Below are 14,681 nucleotides of genomic sequence, written 5' to 3' on the forward strand. Positions count from 1 at the left end.
CAGCCAGAGTGGGTGAAGTGCCTCCGGACAGACCTCTGCCACAGGCCTGGCAGCCAGAGTGGGTGAAGTGCCCCCGGACAGACCTCTGCCACAGGCCTGGCAGCCAGAGTGGGTGAAGTGCCCCCGGACAGACCTCTGCCACAGGCCTGGCAGCCAGAGTGGGGTGAAGTGCCCCCGGACAGACCTCTGCCACAGGCCTGACAGCCAGAGTGGGTGAAGTGCCCCCGGACAGACCTCTGCCACAGGCCTGACAGCCAGAGTGGGTGAAGTGCCCCCGGACAGACCTCTGCCACAGGCCTGGCAGCCAGAGAGGGTGAAGTGCCTCCGGACAGACCTCTGCCACAGGCCTGGCAGCCAGAGTGGGTGAAGTGCCCCCGGACAGACCTCTGCCACAGGCCTGGCAGCCAGAGTGGGTGAAGTGCCTCTGGACAAACCTCTGCCACAGGCCTGGCAGCCAAAGTGGGTGAAGTGCCCCCGGACAGACCTCTGCCACAGGCCGGCAGCCAGAGTGGGTGAAGTGCCCCCGGACAGACCTCTGCCACAGGCCTGGCAGCCAGAGTGGGTGAAGTGCCTCCGGACAAACCTCTGCCACAGGCCTGGCAGCCAGAGTGGGTGAAGTGCCCCCGGACAGACCTCTGCCACAGGCATGGCAGCCAGAGTGGGTGAAGTGCCCCCGGACAGACCTCTGCCACAGGCCTGGCAGCCAGAGTCGGTGAAGTGCCCCCGGACAGACCTCTGCCACAGGCCTGGCAGCCAGAGTGGGTGAAGTGCCCCCGGACAGACCTCTGCCACAGGCCTGGCAGCCAGAGTGGGTGAAGTGCCTCCGGACAGACCTCTGCCACAGGCCTGGCAGCCAGAGTGGGTGAAGTGCCTCCGGACAGACCTCTGCCACAGGCCTGGCAGCCAGAGTGGGTGAAGTGCCTCCGGACAGACCTCTGCCACAGGCCTGACAGCCAGAGTGGGTGAAGTGCCTCCGGACAGACCTCTGCCACAGGCCTGGCAGCCAGAGTGGGTGAAGTGCCTCCGGACAGACCTCTGCCACAGGCCTGGCAGCCAGAGTGGGTGAAGTGCCCCCGGACAAACCTCTGCCACAGGCCTGGCAGCCAGAGTGGGTGAAGTGCCCCCGGACAGACCTCTGCCACAGGCCTGGCAGCCAGAGAGGGTGAAGTGCCTCCGGACAGACCTCTGCCACAGGCCTGGCAGCCAGAGTGGGTGAAGTGCCCCCGGACAGACCTCTGCCACAGGCCTGGCAGCCAGAGTGGGTGAAGTGCCTCCGGACAAACCTCTGCCACAGGCCTGGCAGCCAGAGTGGGTGAAGTGCCCCCGGACAGACCTCTGCCACAGGCCTGGCAGCCAGAGTGGGTGAAGTGCCTCCGGACAAACCTCTGCCACAGGCCTGGCAGCCAAAGTGGGTGAAGTGCCCCCGGACAGACCTCTGCCACAGGCCTGGCAGCCAAAGTGGGTGAAGTGCCCCCGGACAGACCTCTGCCACAGGCCTGGCAGCCAGAGTGGGTGAAGTGCCCCCGGACAGACCTCTGCCACAGGCCTGGCAGCCAGAGTGGGTGAAGTGCCCCCGGACAGACCTCTGCCACAGGCCTGGCAGCCAGAGCGTCACTTGAGGTTTCTGAGAGGAACAAGTCTCTGCCACCGACTTGGCTCTGATTGGATGCTGAGACCTCTGCCACAGGCCTAGTACAGGATTAGGTTGAACGACAGAGCGAATCCTTCCAGTAAGTCACGTTACGGTCACCGGTTGACAGCGCAAGTGCACCTGTCAATGTCCGGTCACCAGATCCCCGATGGGTCGTTCAAGCCCTTTTGGATCATCTGCCTCCGGGTTCTCCTCAAGCCGATCCCCCACTGAACAGCATACAGCCTGGGATCTCCTCAGTAGAAGGGGGACCCAGTCAGTCACTGGGGCCCCTTGGTAGCATCAGTTGCTCCAGGCCAGGAGGGCCCAAAGTCGGGAACTCTGCGTAGCACGCGACCCCAGGCCAGGTAGGCCATAGTGGTGGGGCCCGTGATGTGCGCACACCCTAAAGGTGGGTGCCGCACCCGGAACCAGGAACCCGCGAAGAACCCCGAACAACGGCCTCCGCCACAGAAATACCCCTCCCCAGCATGCCCCGCGAGGGAAAAACTCCTCTAATTGCGTCAGAGAACCAACCATTAAAGGACTGGCAGACCTGTCTTGCACGGACCAACGAGCACAGTGCGCATGCGCATACGGGCAACAATACCGTAAATGCAGTGTTCTTTACTGCGCACGCGCGTGCGCCATTACGCACGCAATGCGGGTGGGACTCCTGGCGTCAGTGCCCTATTTAAAGCTTGCTGCAGCAGTCACCAACTGCTGCATGATCTTCAGCCCTTGATGTGATCCTGAATCCTTGTTCCTGTTCTCCTTGTATTCCTGTTGACGACCCGGCTTGCCTGACCAGACTTCTCTGTGTATGACCCCCGGCTTGCCTGACCAGACTCCTCCGTGTATGACCCCCGGCTTGCCTGACCAGACTCCTCCGTGTATGACCCCCGGCTTGCCTGACCAGACTCCTCCGTGTATGACCCCCGGCTTGCCTGACCAGACTCCTCCGTGTATGACCCCCGGCTTGTCTCTCGGCTTGTCCTTGTCCTGTTCCTGTCTGCTGGATCCAGTGTATGACCTCGGCTTGCCTTCTGACCTGTTCCAGTCACTTCCTGCTTCCTGTGTATGACTACCGGCTCGGCTCCTGACTCCGCCCCTGGGTTTCCTGCCAGTCCACCTCATCTGTTACTTCCGTGGTACCCCTGCCTGACTTCGTATCTGGGTCTACAGCTGATCTCCAACATCTGCTCGGCAAGTCGCAGCTGGCAACTCCTGCATCTCTGGGCATAGCTCCCCCTGTGTCACCTCCAGGGGGCGTTCTGCACTTAGTCACAAGGGAAGCCCTCTCAGCACTTCGGCCTCTGGTAAGGTACGTGACAAATTGGCTGCTGGGAAGAATCGGCTCCGCCTGGATCTCTCTGGCGCCACCTGCCGCCCAGAGATGAGACCACATCCCTGGAACGCAGACTGACCCACAGAACAATCCAGAATTTGGCGACAGACAAATTTAACACAATCAAGAATGAGAGCAACTTACCTCTCCCATCCTCCCACTAACTTTAAAATAGCGTCCTTTCTGAAGGTAAAGGGGCGCTACACTTGGTTCTAATAAACACTCCATGTTCAGTCTCCTCTCGTTGTGTGCTTGTGAGCAGCTGGAATCAGAGGCGGCTCCAGGCTTTGTGAGGCAAAACTTGACATGGGGCCCCACTTACACCCATGATGGGAAAAATAATTCAAGGACAAGAGCCTCTTCCCCACAACCCTGGCCAACGGTTCTTAGGGTCTGCGGGCAGGGGGCTTATCGGAATCTGGAAGCCCCCTTTAACATGGCGGCCCTCAGATCCTGCTCTTTAATGGTGAACCCGATCCCTTGTGAAGTCATTGATGTCAGTCTGACACCCCGCAACACCGATCAAGGTAAAGAGTCTCTCACAGAGACTCTTTACCACGTGATCAGCCGTGTCCAATCACGGCTGATCACGATGTAAACAGGAAAAGCCGGTAATCGGCTTTTCCTCACTGTCAGACGCGAGTAGAGGAGAGCCGATCGGCTGCTCCTGTGACAGGGGGGGTTTGTGCTGATCGATTATCAGCACAGCCCCCCCGAGGATGCCCACAGGACCACCAGGGATTAAAAAAATAAAAGTAAAGGTATGCCACCCTATACCACCAGGGATGAGGACACAAAAAATGGATGCCAATCAGTGCCGCAATGGATGCCAATCAGTGCCCACAATGGGCATCACTGATTGGCAGGCATTGTTTGTCACTGATTGGCATCCATTAGTACAACACATACAATAGTGCCCATCTATGCCCATCCGTGCCACCTATCAGTGCCCATCCGTGCCGCCTATCAGTGCCCATCCGTGCCGCCTATCAGTGCCCATCCGTGCTGCCTATCCGTGCCCATCCGTGCCGCCTATCCGTGCCCATCCATGCCGCCTATCCATGCCCAGCCGTGCCACCTATCTGTGCCGCCTATCCAAGCCCATCCATGCCGCCTATCCGTGCTGCCTATCAGTGCCCATCCGTGCCGCCCATCAGTGCCACATATTAGTGCCCATCAATGCCACCACATCAGTGCCACCTCATCGGTGCCCCATCAGTGCCGCCTTATCAGTGCCCGTCAGTGCAGTACCATCTGTGCCCATCAGTGAAGGAGAAAACATACTTATTTACAATGTTTTATAACAGAAACAAAAAAATACTTTTTTTTTCTACATTTTTGGTCATTTTTTATTTATTTTTGCAGAAAATAAATATCCCAGAGGTGATCAAATACCACCAATAGAAATCTCTATTTGTGGGAACAAAATGATAAAAATGTAGTTTGGGTGCAGTGTAGCACGACCGCGCAATTGTCATTCAAAGTGCAACAGCGCTGAAAGCTAAAAATTGGTCTGGGCGGGAAGGTGTATAAGTGCCCCCCGGTATGGAAGTGGTTAAAAATCTCCACAGGCGTCGCTTAACGCACGCGGCGATACCTCACATGTGTGGTTTAGCAGGACTTACGTGTGCGTTCGCTTCTGAGCGCGAGCTACCGGGGATAGGGGCGTTTACATTTTTAGAGATGAGTGGGGACCATCTGGTCATCTCTATGCCTCCCATCCGGCACCGGCAGATCGTTTCTCTGGGTCTCTGATGGCACTGGAGAGCCCAGAGAAGCACCGGATGGCAGCGGGAGGGGGGGGGGACGTCGCCTATAAGACCGATCAAGCGGCGGAACTGATCGTTGTTATGGTGCGCAGGATCATCGGCTGAAAAGAAGGAGATCTGACTGATGCCTGTAGCTGCCCCATCAGTCAGATATCCCCCCTGAAAGTCCAGGACGTCATGTGACCTCCTTGGGCGGGAAGTGGTTAAGCAGGCTGGTCTGGGCAGAGATGCGGCTGGATGAGAGCCCTTCGGTGTATCCCAAGCATGTCCCTGGGCATGTGCTGTGAAGATGCGGTGTGCCTGGCTGTGCAGGGTGCTGTGAAGATGCGGTGTGCCTGGCTGTGCAGGGTGCTGTGAAGATGCGGTGTGCCTGGCTGTGCAGGGTGGGGGGCCTCAGTATACTTCCAGCTCCTAAGGTGGTTCTCTACAGAATATAAAACCATTCGATTCTCTTTGTTCATTCTGCAATTATTATGTGAAGCGTCATTCAGGACTTTGCAGCCCTTTTACTAATAATCAATAATCAATAATCAATAATCCAGACACGAGACTTCCCAGAATTCCTGTACAGAGAAATGATCGTTGTGTCGATTATTCTTCATTTCTGTACAGAGATTTATTTTATACATTTTTCTGATCTCAATAACAAAGAAATATTTATATGAAGAATCACATTTCCCGAGTCGCACGGATGGAAGGTTCCTTGGCGTTGCCTCGGTGCGGCTTCTCTTGGTGATGAGTTCTGATTGGTTGGTTAGGAGGAAGAGCGACTTGCTGCTCCTCGCAGATCATTTCCAGAATTCATGAAAATGCACCAACCGGCCCCAAAGAGCAAATGTTACCGAGACGCAGGAGATGGCGCCAGCCGGAGGTCTGCGCTGGAATATCGGTAAAGTCTCATAGAGAGTCTTCTGACTACTCCCAGCATTCCCTGCGCACACTTTCTATAGTTCTTTTGCTGAATTATACTAGAAGTGTCCAGAGGAGATCAGAGAAGACATCAGAGTGACAACCATTTCTCCAGGTACTGACCCCCCATTACTGACCCCTCAGGTACTGACCCCCCATTACTGACCCCCCATTACTGACCCCTCAGGTACTGACCCCCCATTACTGACCCCCCAGGGGGCGGGGCCATAGTGAAAAGATACGTATCTGGTTCGGAAAGTGTCTGAAGTAAGAACTGTCCTTGCTGCACACGACAACCAATCTCTCCTTTGTCTTCAGCCAATGGGGGAATGAAGTAAAGAAGAAATGGCTGAACATCGATGAAAGTCCAATTGCCGTTTTCTAATCACCAAGATGACATCAGAAAACACCAATACTCAGTCTGGTAGACGCGTTTCGCACAATTGTGCTTCATCATTACCATGGAGGAATGAGAGGAAGAATCTGATTGGTTTCTATTGGCAACAAAAGCAGTTCCAGGTATCAGGACTGGCGTAGAGGTGTCTATGGAGTCATCTCAGTCTATGGAGTCACCTCAGTCTATGGAGTCACCTCAATGTGTCTATGGAGTCATCTCAGTGTGTCTATGGAGTCATCTCAATCTATGGAGTCATCTCAGTCTATGGAGTCACCTCAATGTGTCTATGGAGTCATCTCAGTCTATGGAGTCATCTCAGTCTATGGAGTCATCTCAGTCTATGGAGTCACCTCAGTCTATGGAGTCACCTCAATGTGTCTATGGAGTCATCTCAGTGTGTCTATGGAGTCATCTCAATCTATGGAGTCATCTCAGTCTATGGAGTCACCTCAATGTGTCTATGGAGTCATCTCAGTCTATGGAGTCATCTCAATGTGTCTATGGAGTCATCTCAATCTATGGAGTCATCTCAGTCTATGGAGTCATCTAAATGTGTCTATGGAGTCATCTCAATGTGTCTATGGAGTCTTCTCAGTCTATGGAGTCATCTCAATGTGTCTATGGAGTCATCTCAGGCTATGGAGTCATCTCAGTCTATGGAGTCATCTCAGGCTATGGAGTCATCTCAGTCTATGGAGTCATTTCAATGTGTCTATGGAGTCATCTCAGTCTATGGAGTCATCTCAATGTGTCTATGGAGTCATCTCAGTCTATGGAGTCATCTAAATGTGTCTATGGAGTCATCTCAGGCTATGGAGTCATCTCAGTCTATGGAGTCATTTCAATGTGTCTATGGAGTCATCTCAGTCTATGGAGTCATCTCAGTCTATGGAGTCATCTAAATGTGTCTATGGAGTCATCTCAATGTGTCTATGGAGTCATCTAAATCTATGGAGTCATCTAAATCTATGGAGTCATCTCAGTCTATGGAGTCATCTCAGGCTATGGAGTCATCTCAGTCTATGGAGTCATTTCAATGTGTCTATGGAGTCATCTCAGTCTATGGAGTCACCTCAATGTGTCTATGGAGTCATCTCAATGTGTCTATGGAGTCATCTCAGGCTATGGAGTCATCTCAGTCTATGGAGTCATTTCAATGTGTCTATGGAGTCATCTTAGTCTATGGAGTCATCTCAATCTATGGCCCCGTACACACGACCGAGTTTCTCGGCAGAATTCAGCCAGAAACTCGATCGGAGCCGTATTCCGCCGAGAAACCCGGTCATGTGTACACTTTCGGCCGAGAAAACCGACGAGGATCTCGTCGGGCCAAATAGAGAACATGTTCTCTATTTCCTCGTTAGTCAATGAGGAAATTTGGCTCGCCGAGATCCTCGGCGGCTTCACGAGAAACTCGACGAGCAAAACACATCTCAATGTGTCTATGGAATCATCTCAGTCTATGGAGTCATCTCAGGCTATGGAGTCATCTCAGTCTATGGAGTCATCTCAATGTGTCTATGGCCCCGTACACACGACCGAGTTTCTCGGCAGAATTCAGCCAGAAACTCGGTCGTGTGTACACTTTTCAGCGAGGAAGCCGACGAGGAACTCGTCGGGCCGAAAAGAGAACATGTTCTCTATTTCCTCGTTGTTCAATGAGGAAAGTCGGCCCGCCGAGATCTCGGCGGCTTCCACACTGAACTCGACGAGGAACTCGATGTGTTTGGCACGTCGAGTTCCTCGGACGTTGTACGGGGCCTTAGAGGTCATCTCAGTCTATGGAGTCACCTCAATGTGTCTATGAAATCATCTCAGTCTATGGAGTCATCTCAGTCTATGGAGTCATCTCAGTCTATGGAGTCATCTTGGTCTATGGAGTCATCTCAGTCTATGGAATCATCTCAGTCTATGGAGTCATCTCAGTCTATGGAATCATCTCAGTCTATGGAGTCATCTCAGTCTATGGAATCATCTCAATATGTCTATGGAGTCATCTCGGTCTATGGAGTCATCTCAGTCTATGGAGTCATCTCGGTCTATGAAATCATCTCAGTCTATGGAGTCATCTCAGTCTATGGAGTCATCTCAGTCTATGGAGTCATCTCAGTGTGTCTATGGAGTCATCTCGGTCTATGAAATCATCTCAGTCTATGGAGTCATCTTAGTCTATGGAGTCATCTCGGTCTATGGAGTCATCTCAGTCTATGGAGTCATCTCAATGCTCTGCAGGTTCTCTATGGTGAGATGCCAATCGTGTATCTGAATAGAATGTAGGTGGAAGGACGGGACGCAGCCAATCATTCGGGTCACTTATATAGAAGAGACACCTTTCTCCTTTTCCTGATAGTCAGCCCTTCCCTCCATTGGCTGGGTAGGTAGGTGACTCCAATGTATGGAGTAGAAGACAGAAGTGTTGGTCAGGCGATGGGCTTCACCCACCCTGGAATCATGGTGATGGTTGTAGAACGTCATGATTAGAAGGAATCGGTTCCTTGAATGAATCTTTACAATGCACCCAACTTTGTGCCGCTTGTCGTCATGGTGATATTATTAGAGAAGTTCCGTGTTTCTGCATAATGAGCTCATTTCACTCTGAGTTGGGAAGTCCATAGTAGAAGTTCTTTCTTGTGTTCCATTGCCGGGTAGGTGTTCCTTTCTGGGGTCACACACAGGAATGGTCCATTTTCTAACACCAGATCCAGGTTACAATAGACCATCCTGCCGGTCAGGTGTGACTCTGTGCTCAGTAAAGCCGATGCTATAAAGTCGTCTCGCTGCCCCGGTCTCGGGGGTTCTTGTCTATGTCAGAGTCCGAATATTCAGAGTCCATCTCTATCTTCACTTGGGGGACGGCATTGAGGGGGTTCCTGGGGTAGCCAATAGCAGGAGAGGGGGGACAGGAGATCTTCAGGTGTAGAGTAATGCTGGAATATGGAAGGCAGAGAGAAATTCAATTATAATTGGTTAGTCAAAGATCTTCAATCATATCTCATCATTGGGATCACAGGGGTGGTTGGTGAGAAGGTTGGTGGGAGGGTAATAAGGATAATTAGTGGGAGGGTTATAAGGATAATCAGTGGGAGGGTTATAAGGATAATTGGTGGGAGGGTAATAAGGATAATCAGTGGGAGGGTTATAAGGATAATTGGTGGGAGGGTTATAAGGATAATTAGTGGGAGGGTTATAAGGATAATTAGTGGGAGGGTTATAAGGATAATTGGTGGGAGGGTAATAAGGATAATCAGTGGGAGGGTTATAAGGATAATTAGTGGGAGGGTTATAAGGATAATTAGTGGGAGGGTAATAAGGATAATTAGTAGGAGGGTAATGAGGATAATTAGTGGGAGGGTTATAAGGATAATTAGTGGGAGGGTTATAAGGATAATTAGTGGGAGGGTAATAAGGATAATTAGTAGGAGGGTAATGAGGATAATTAGTGGGAGGGTTATAAGGATAATTAGTGGGAGGGTTATAAGGATAATTAGTGGGAGGGTTATAAGGATAATTGGTGGGAGGGTAATAAGGATAATTAGTGGGAGGGTTATAAGGATAATTAGTGGGAGGGTAATAAGGATAATTAGTGGGAGGGTTATAAGGATAATTAGTGGGAGGGTAATAAGGATAATTAGTGGGAGGGTTATAAGGATAATTAGTGGGAGGGTTATAAGGATAATTAGTGGGAGGGTTATAAGGATAATTAGTGGGAGGGTTATAAGGATAATTAGTGGGAGGGTAATAAGGATAATTAGTGGGAGGGTAATGATAATTAGTGGGACGGTTATAAGGATAATTAGTGGGAGGGTAATGATAATTAGTGGGAGGGTTATAAGGATAATTAGTGGGAGGGTAATGATAATTAGTGGGAGGGTTATAAGGATAATTAGTGGGAGGGTAATAAGGATAATTAGTGGGAGGGTAATAAGGATAATTAGTGGGAGGGTTATGAGGATAATTAGTGGGAGGGTTATAAGGATAATTAGTGGGAGGGTTATAAGGATAATTAGTGGGAGGGTTATAAGGATAATTAGTGGGAGGGTTATAAGGATAATTAGTGGGAGGGTTATAAGGATAATTAGTGGGAGGGTTATGAGGATAATTAGTGGGAGGGTAATAAGGATAATTAGTGGGTGGGTTATAAGGATAATTGGTGGGAGGGTTATAAGGATAATTAGTGGGAGGGTAATAAGGATAATTAGTGGGAGGGTTATAAGGATAATTAGTGGGAGGGTAATAAGGATAATTAGTGGGAGGGTTATGAGGATAATTAGTGGGAGGGTAATAAGGATAATTAGTGGGAGGGTAATAAGGATAATTAGTGGGAGGGTAATAAGGATAATTAGTGGGAGGGTTATAAGGATAATTAGTGGGAGGGTAATAAGGATAATAAGTGGGAGGGTTATAAGGATAATTAGTGGGAGGGTAATAAGGATAATTAGTGGGAGGGTTATAAGGATAATTAGTGGGAGGGTTATAAGGATAATTAGTGGGAGGGTAATAAGGATAATTAGTGGGAGGGTTATAAGGATAATTAGTGGGAGGGTAATAAGGATAATTAGTGGGAGGGTTATAAGGATAATTAGTGGGAGGGTTATAAGGATAATTAGTGGGAGGGTTATAAGGATAATTAGTGGGATGGTAATAAGGATAATTAGTGGGAGGGTTATAAGGATAATTAGTGGGAGGGTAATAAGGATAATTAGTGGGAGGGTAATAAGGATAATTAGTGGGAGGGTTATAAGGATAGTGGGAGGGTTATAAGGATAATTAGTGGGAGGGTAATAAGGATAATTAGTGGGAGGGTAATAAGGATAATTAGTGGGAGGGTTATAAGGATAATTAGTGGGAGGGTTATAAGGATAATTAGTGGGAGGGTTATAAGGATAATTAGTGGGAGGGTAATAAGGATAATTAGTGGGAGGGTTATAAGGATAATTGGTGGGGGGGGTAATAAGGATAATAAGTGGGAGGGTTATAAGGATAATTAGTGGGAGGGTAATAAGGATAATTAGTGGGAGGGTTATAAGGATAATTAGTGGGAGGGTTATAAGGATAATTAGTGGGAGGGTAATAAGGATAATTAGTGGGAGGGTAATAAGGATAATTAGTGGGAGGGTTATAAGGATAGTGGGAGGGTTATAAGGATAATTAGTGGGAGGGTAATAAGGATAATTAGTGGGAGGGTAATAAGGATAATTAGTGGGAGGGTTATAAGGATAATTAGTGGGAGGGTTATAAGGATAATCAGTGGGAGGGTTATAAGGATAATTAGTGGGAGGGTAATAAGGATAATTAGTGGGAGGGTAATAAGGATAATTAGTGGGAGGGTTATAAGGATAATTAGTGGGAGGGTTATAAGGATAATTAGTGGGAGGGTTATAAGGATAATTCGTGGGAGGGTTATAAGGATAATTAGTGGGAGGGTTATAAGGATAATTGGTGGGAGGGTAATAAGGATAATCAGTGGGAGGGTAATAAGGATAATTAGTGGGAGGGTAATAAGGATAATTAGTGGGAGGGTTATAAGGATAATTAGTGGGAGGGTTATAAGGATAATTAGTGGGAGGGTTATGAGGATAATTAGTGGGAGGGTTATGAGGATAATTAGTGGGAGGGTTATAAGGATAATTGGTGGGAGGGTTATAAGGATAATTAGTGGGAGGGTAATAAGGATAATTAGTTGGAGGGTAATAAGGATAATTAGTGGGAGGGTTATAAGGATAATTAGTGGGAGGGTTATAAGGATAATTAGTGGGAGGGTTATAAGGATAATTAGTGGGAGGGTAATAAGGATAATTAGTGGGAGGGTAATAAGGATAATTAGTGGGAGGGTTATAAGGATAGTGGGAGGGTTATAAGGATAATTCGTGGGAGGGTAATAAGGATAATTAGTGGGAGGGTAATAAGGATAATTAGTGGGAGGGTTATAAGGATAATTAGTGGGAGGGTTATAAGGATAATCAGTGGGAGGGTTATAAGGATAATTAGTGGGAGGGTAATAAGGATAATTAGTGGGAGGGTAATAAGGATAATTAGTGGGAGGGTTATAAGGATAATTAGTGGGAGGGTTATAAGGATAATTAGTGGGAGGGTTATAAGGATAATTCGTGGGAGGGTAATAAGGATAATTAGTGGGAGGGTTATAAGGATAATTAGTGGGAGGGTTATAAGGATAATTAGTGGGAGGGTTATGAGGATAATTAGTGGGAGGGTTATGAGGATAATTAGTGGGAGGGTTATAAGGATAATTGGTGGGAGGGTTATAAGGATAATTAGTGGGAGGGTAATAAGGATAATTAGTTGGAGGGTAATAAGGATAATTAGTGGGAGGGTTATAAGGATAATTAGTGGGAGGGTTATAAGGATAATTAGTGGGAGGGTTATAAGGATAATTAGTGGGAGGGTTGGGGTACAGGGAGGATAAATGTGAGATTAACAGTTACAAGGAGGGTTGTGTTCTCTGGCATGTTGAATGTTAAGGTTGGGGTTATTGGGAGATTTAGTGGGGGGGGGGAGGGTTGGGGTTACAAGAAGGGTTTGTGTGAGAATTGGGGATACTAGGATGGGTAGCATGGGGGTTATTGGGAAGGTTGGGGTTACCAGGGGTTAATGTGAGGGTTGGATTTATGTGAGGGGTTAATGTGAGGGTTGACATTTCAGGGAGGGTTAGTGAGAGCATTGGGGTTACGGGGGGGGGGGGGTAATGTGATGGTTGGGGTTACAGGCAGTGGTGTATTTAGGTTTTGTGCTGCCCTAGGCCTGACTAAACTCGTGCACCCCTAATTTAAATATGAGCCACCTTTTCCTGTCAATGCCACGCCCCTTTCTGTTTAAGACCCTAGTGGGGGACACTAGTTCTTAGGGCCTGGGGGGGGATGGATTCCCTTAATTTGCATAGACTTCCTCTCACTTCTGGTTTGGCTATGGGCCAGGAAATGAAGGGAAATCTCTGCAATGGGACGGAGATGGTAAAAAATAAACTGACAGGGGCTCTAACCCTCCCCTACTCTATCCAAAATGGAAAAAAAAAGTGTTGCCTATAGTTCTACCTTAAAGCGGGGGTTCACCCTTAGAGGGCACTTTTCCCCCTTAGATTCCTGCTCGTTATTACTAGGGGAATTGGCTATTTATTTTAAAATATGTGCAGTACTTACCCGTTTACGAGACGCATCCTCTCCGTCGCTTCCGGGTATGGGCTTCGGGAATGGGCGTTCCTTCTTGATTGACAGTCTTCCGAGAGGCTTCCGACGGTCGCATCCATCGCGTCACGATTTTCCGAAAGAAGCTTAACGTCGGTGCGCAGTATAGAGCCGCACCGACGTTCGGCTTCTTTCGGCTACGAGTGACGCGATGGATGCGACCGTCGGAAGCCTCTCGGAAGACTGTCAATCAAGAAGGAACGCCCGCTCCCGAAGACCCATACCCGGAAGGAACGCCCGCTCCCGAAGACCCATACCCGGAAGCGACGGAAGAAGATGCAGCTCGAAAACGGGTAAGTACGGATCATATTTTAATACAAATAGCCGATTCCCCTAGACCGAACGAGCAGGAAGCTAAGGGGAGATTTTTTTTTTTTTACAAATGGGTGAACTCCCGCTTTAAGCACAAATTTCTGATCATTTTATGGAGAGGACTAAGAAGATATAACCATGCCAATGGTGCAGCAGAAAACATAGAGCACAGTGAGGAAGGTTTGTGGTCCAGGATGATAGGACAGTCAAAATTAGAAGCAGCTTGTGTTACACTAACAGTGTAGCGCAAGCCGGCAGGGACTCTTTCCGTGCTGCCCCCCTGCAAAGTGCTGCCCTAGGCCTGGGCCTTGTTGGCCTAGGCCAGGATACAGTCTTGGTTACAGGCAGGGTAAGTGGGAGAGTTGGGATTACAGGGAGGGTAAGTGGGAGGGTTGGGATTACAGGCAGGGTAAGTGGGAGAGTTGGGATTACAGGGAGGGTAAGTGGGAGGGTTTGGGTTACTGGGAGGGTTATTGGGAGGGTTGTGGTTACAGGGAGGGTAAGTGGGAGGGTTGGGGCTATAGGGGGGGTAAGTGGGAGGGTTGGGGCTATAGGGAGAGTAAGTGGGAGGGTTGGGGCTATAGGGAGGGAAAGTGGAGGGGTTAGGTTTACAGAGAGGGTAAGTGAAAGGGTTAAGTATATAAGGAGGGTAAGTGAAATGGTTGGGGATATAGGGAGGGTGAGTGGGAGAGCTGGGGTTACACAGAATGTTAGTAGAAGGGTTGGGGTCAGTGGGAGGGTTGGGGCTTAAGGGAGGGTCAGTGGGAGGGTTGGGGTTATAGGGAGGGTAAGTGGGAGAGCTGGGGTTACACAGAATGTTAGTAGAAGGGTTGGGGTCAGTGGGAGGGTTGGGGCTTAAAAGAGGGTCAGTGGGAGGGTTGGGGTTATAGGGAGGATAAGTGGGAGAGCTGGGGTTACACAGAATGTTAGTAGAAGGGTTGGGGTCAGTGGGAGGGTTGGGGTTATAGGGAGGGTTAGTGGGAGGGTTAGGGTTATAGGGAGGGTTAGTGGGAGGGTTGGGGTTATAGGGAGAGTAAGTGGGAGAGTTGGGGTTACACAGAATGTTAGTAGAAGGGTTGGGGTCAGTGGGAGGGTTGAGGTTACAGGGAGGGTTAGT

General features: G+C 49.3%; 1 protein-coding gene across 1 annotated transcript in view; it reads right to left on the reverse strand.

The window, feature by feature from the left end:
- Window positions 1–7,854: 7,854 nt before the first annotated feature.
- SLC4A5 (solute carrier family 4 member 5) overlaps window positions 7,855–14,681 on the reverse strand; it is a 165,511-nt gene continuing 158,684 nt past the window's right edge. Inside the window, 1 exon segment of the mRNA XM_040342174.1 lies at window positions 7,855–8,980. Coding sequence (XP_040198108.1) covers window positions 8,815–8,980 — 166 coding nt within the window. The 3' untranslated portion in view covers window positions 7,855–8,814.

This window comes from Rana temporaria, chromosome 3 (assembly GCF_905171775.1).
Source record: "Rana temporaria chromosome 3, aRanTem1.1, whole genome shotgun sequence".
Classification (NCBI taxonomy): domain Eukaryota; kingdom Metazoa; phylum Chordata; class Amphibia; order Anura; family Ranidae; genus Rana; species Rana temporaria.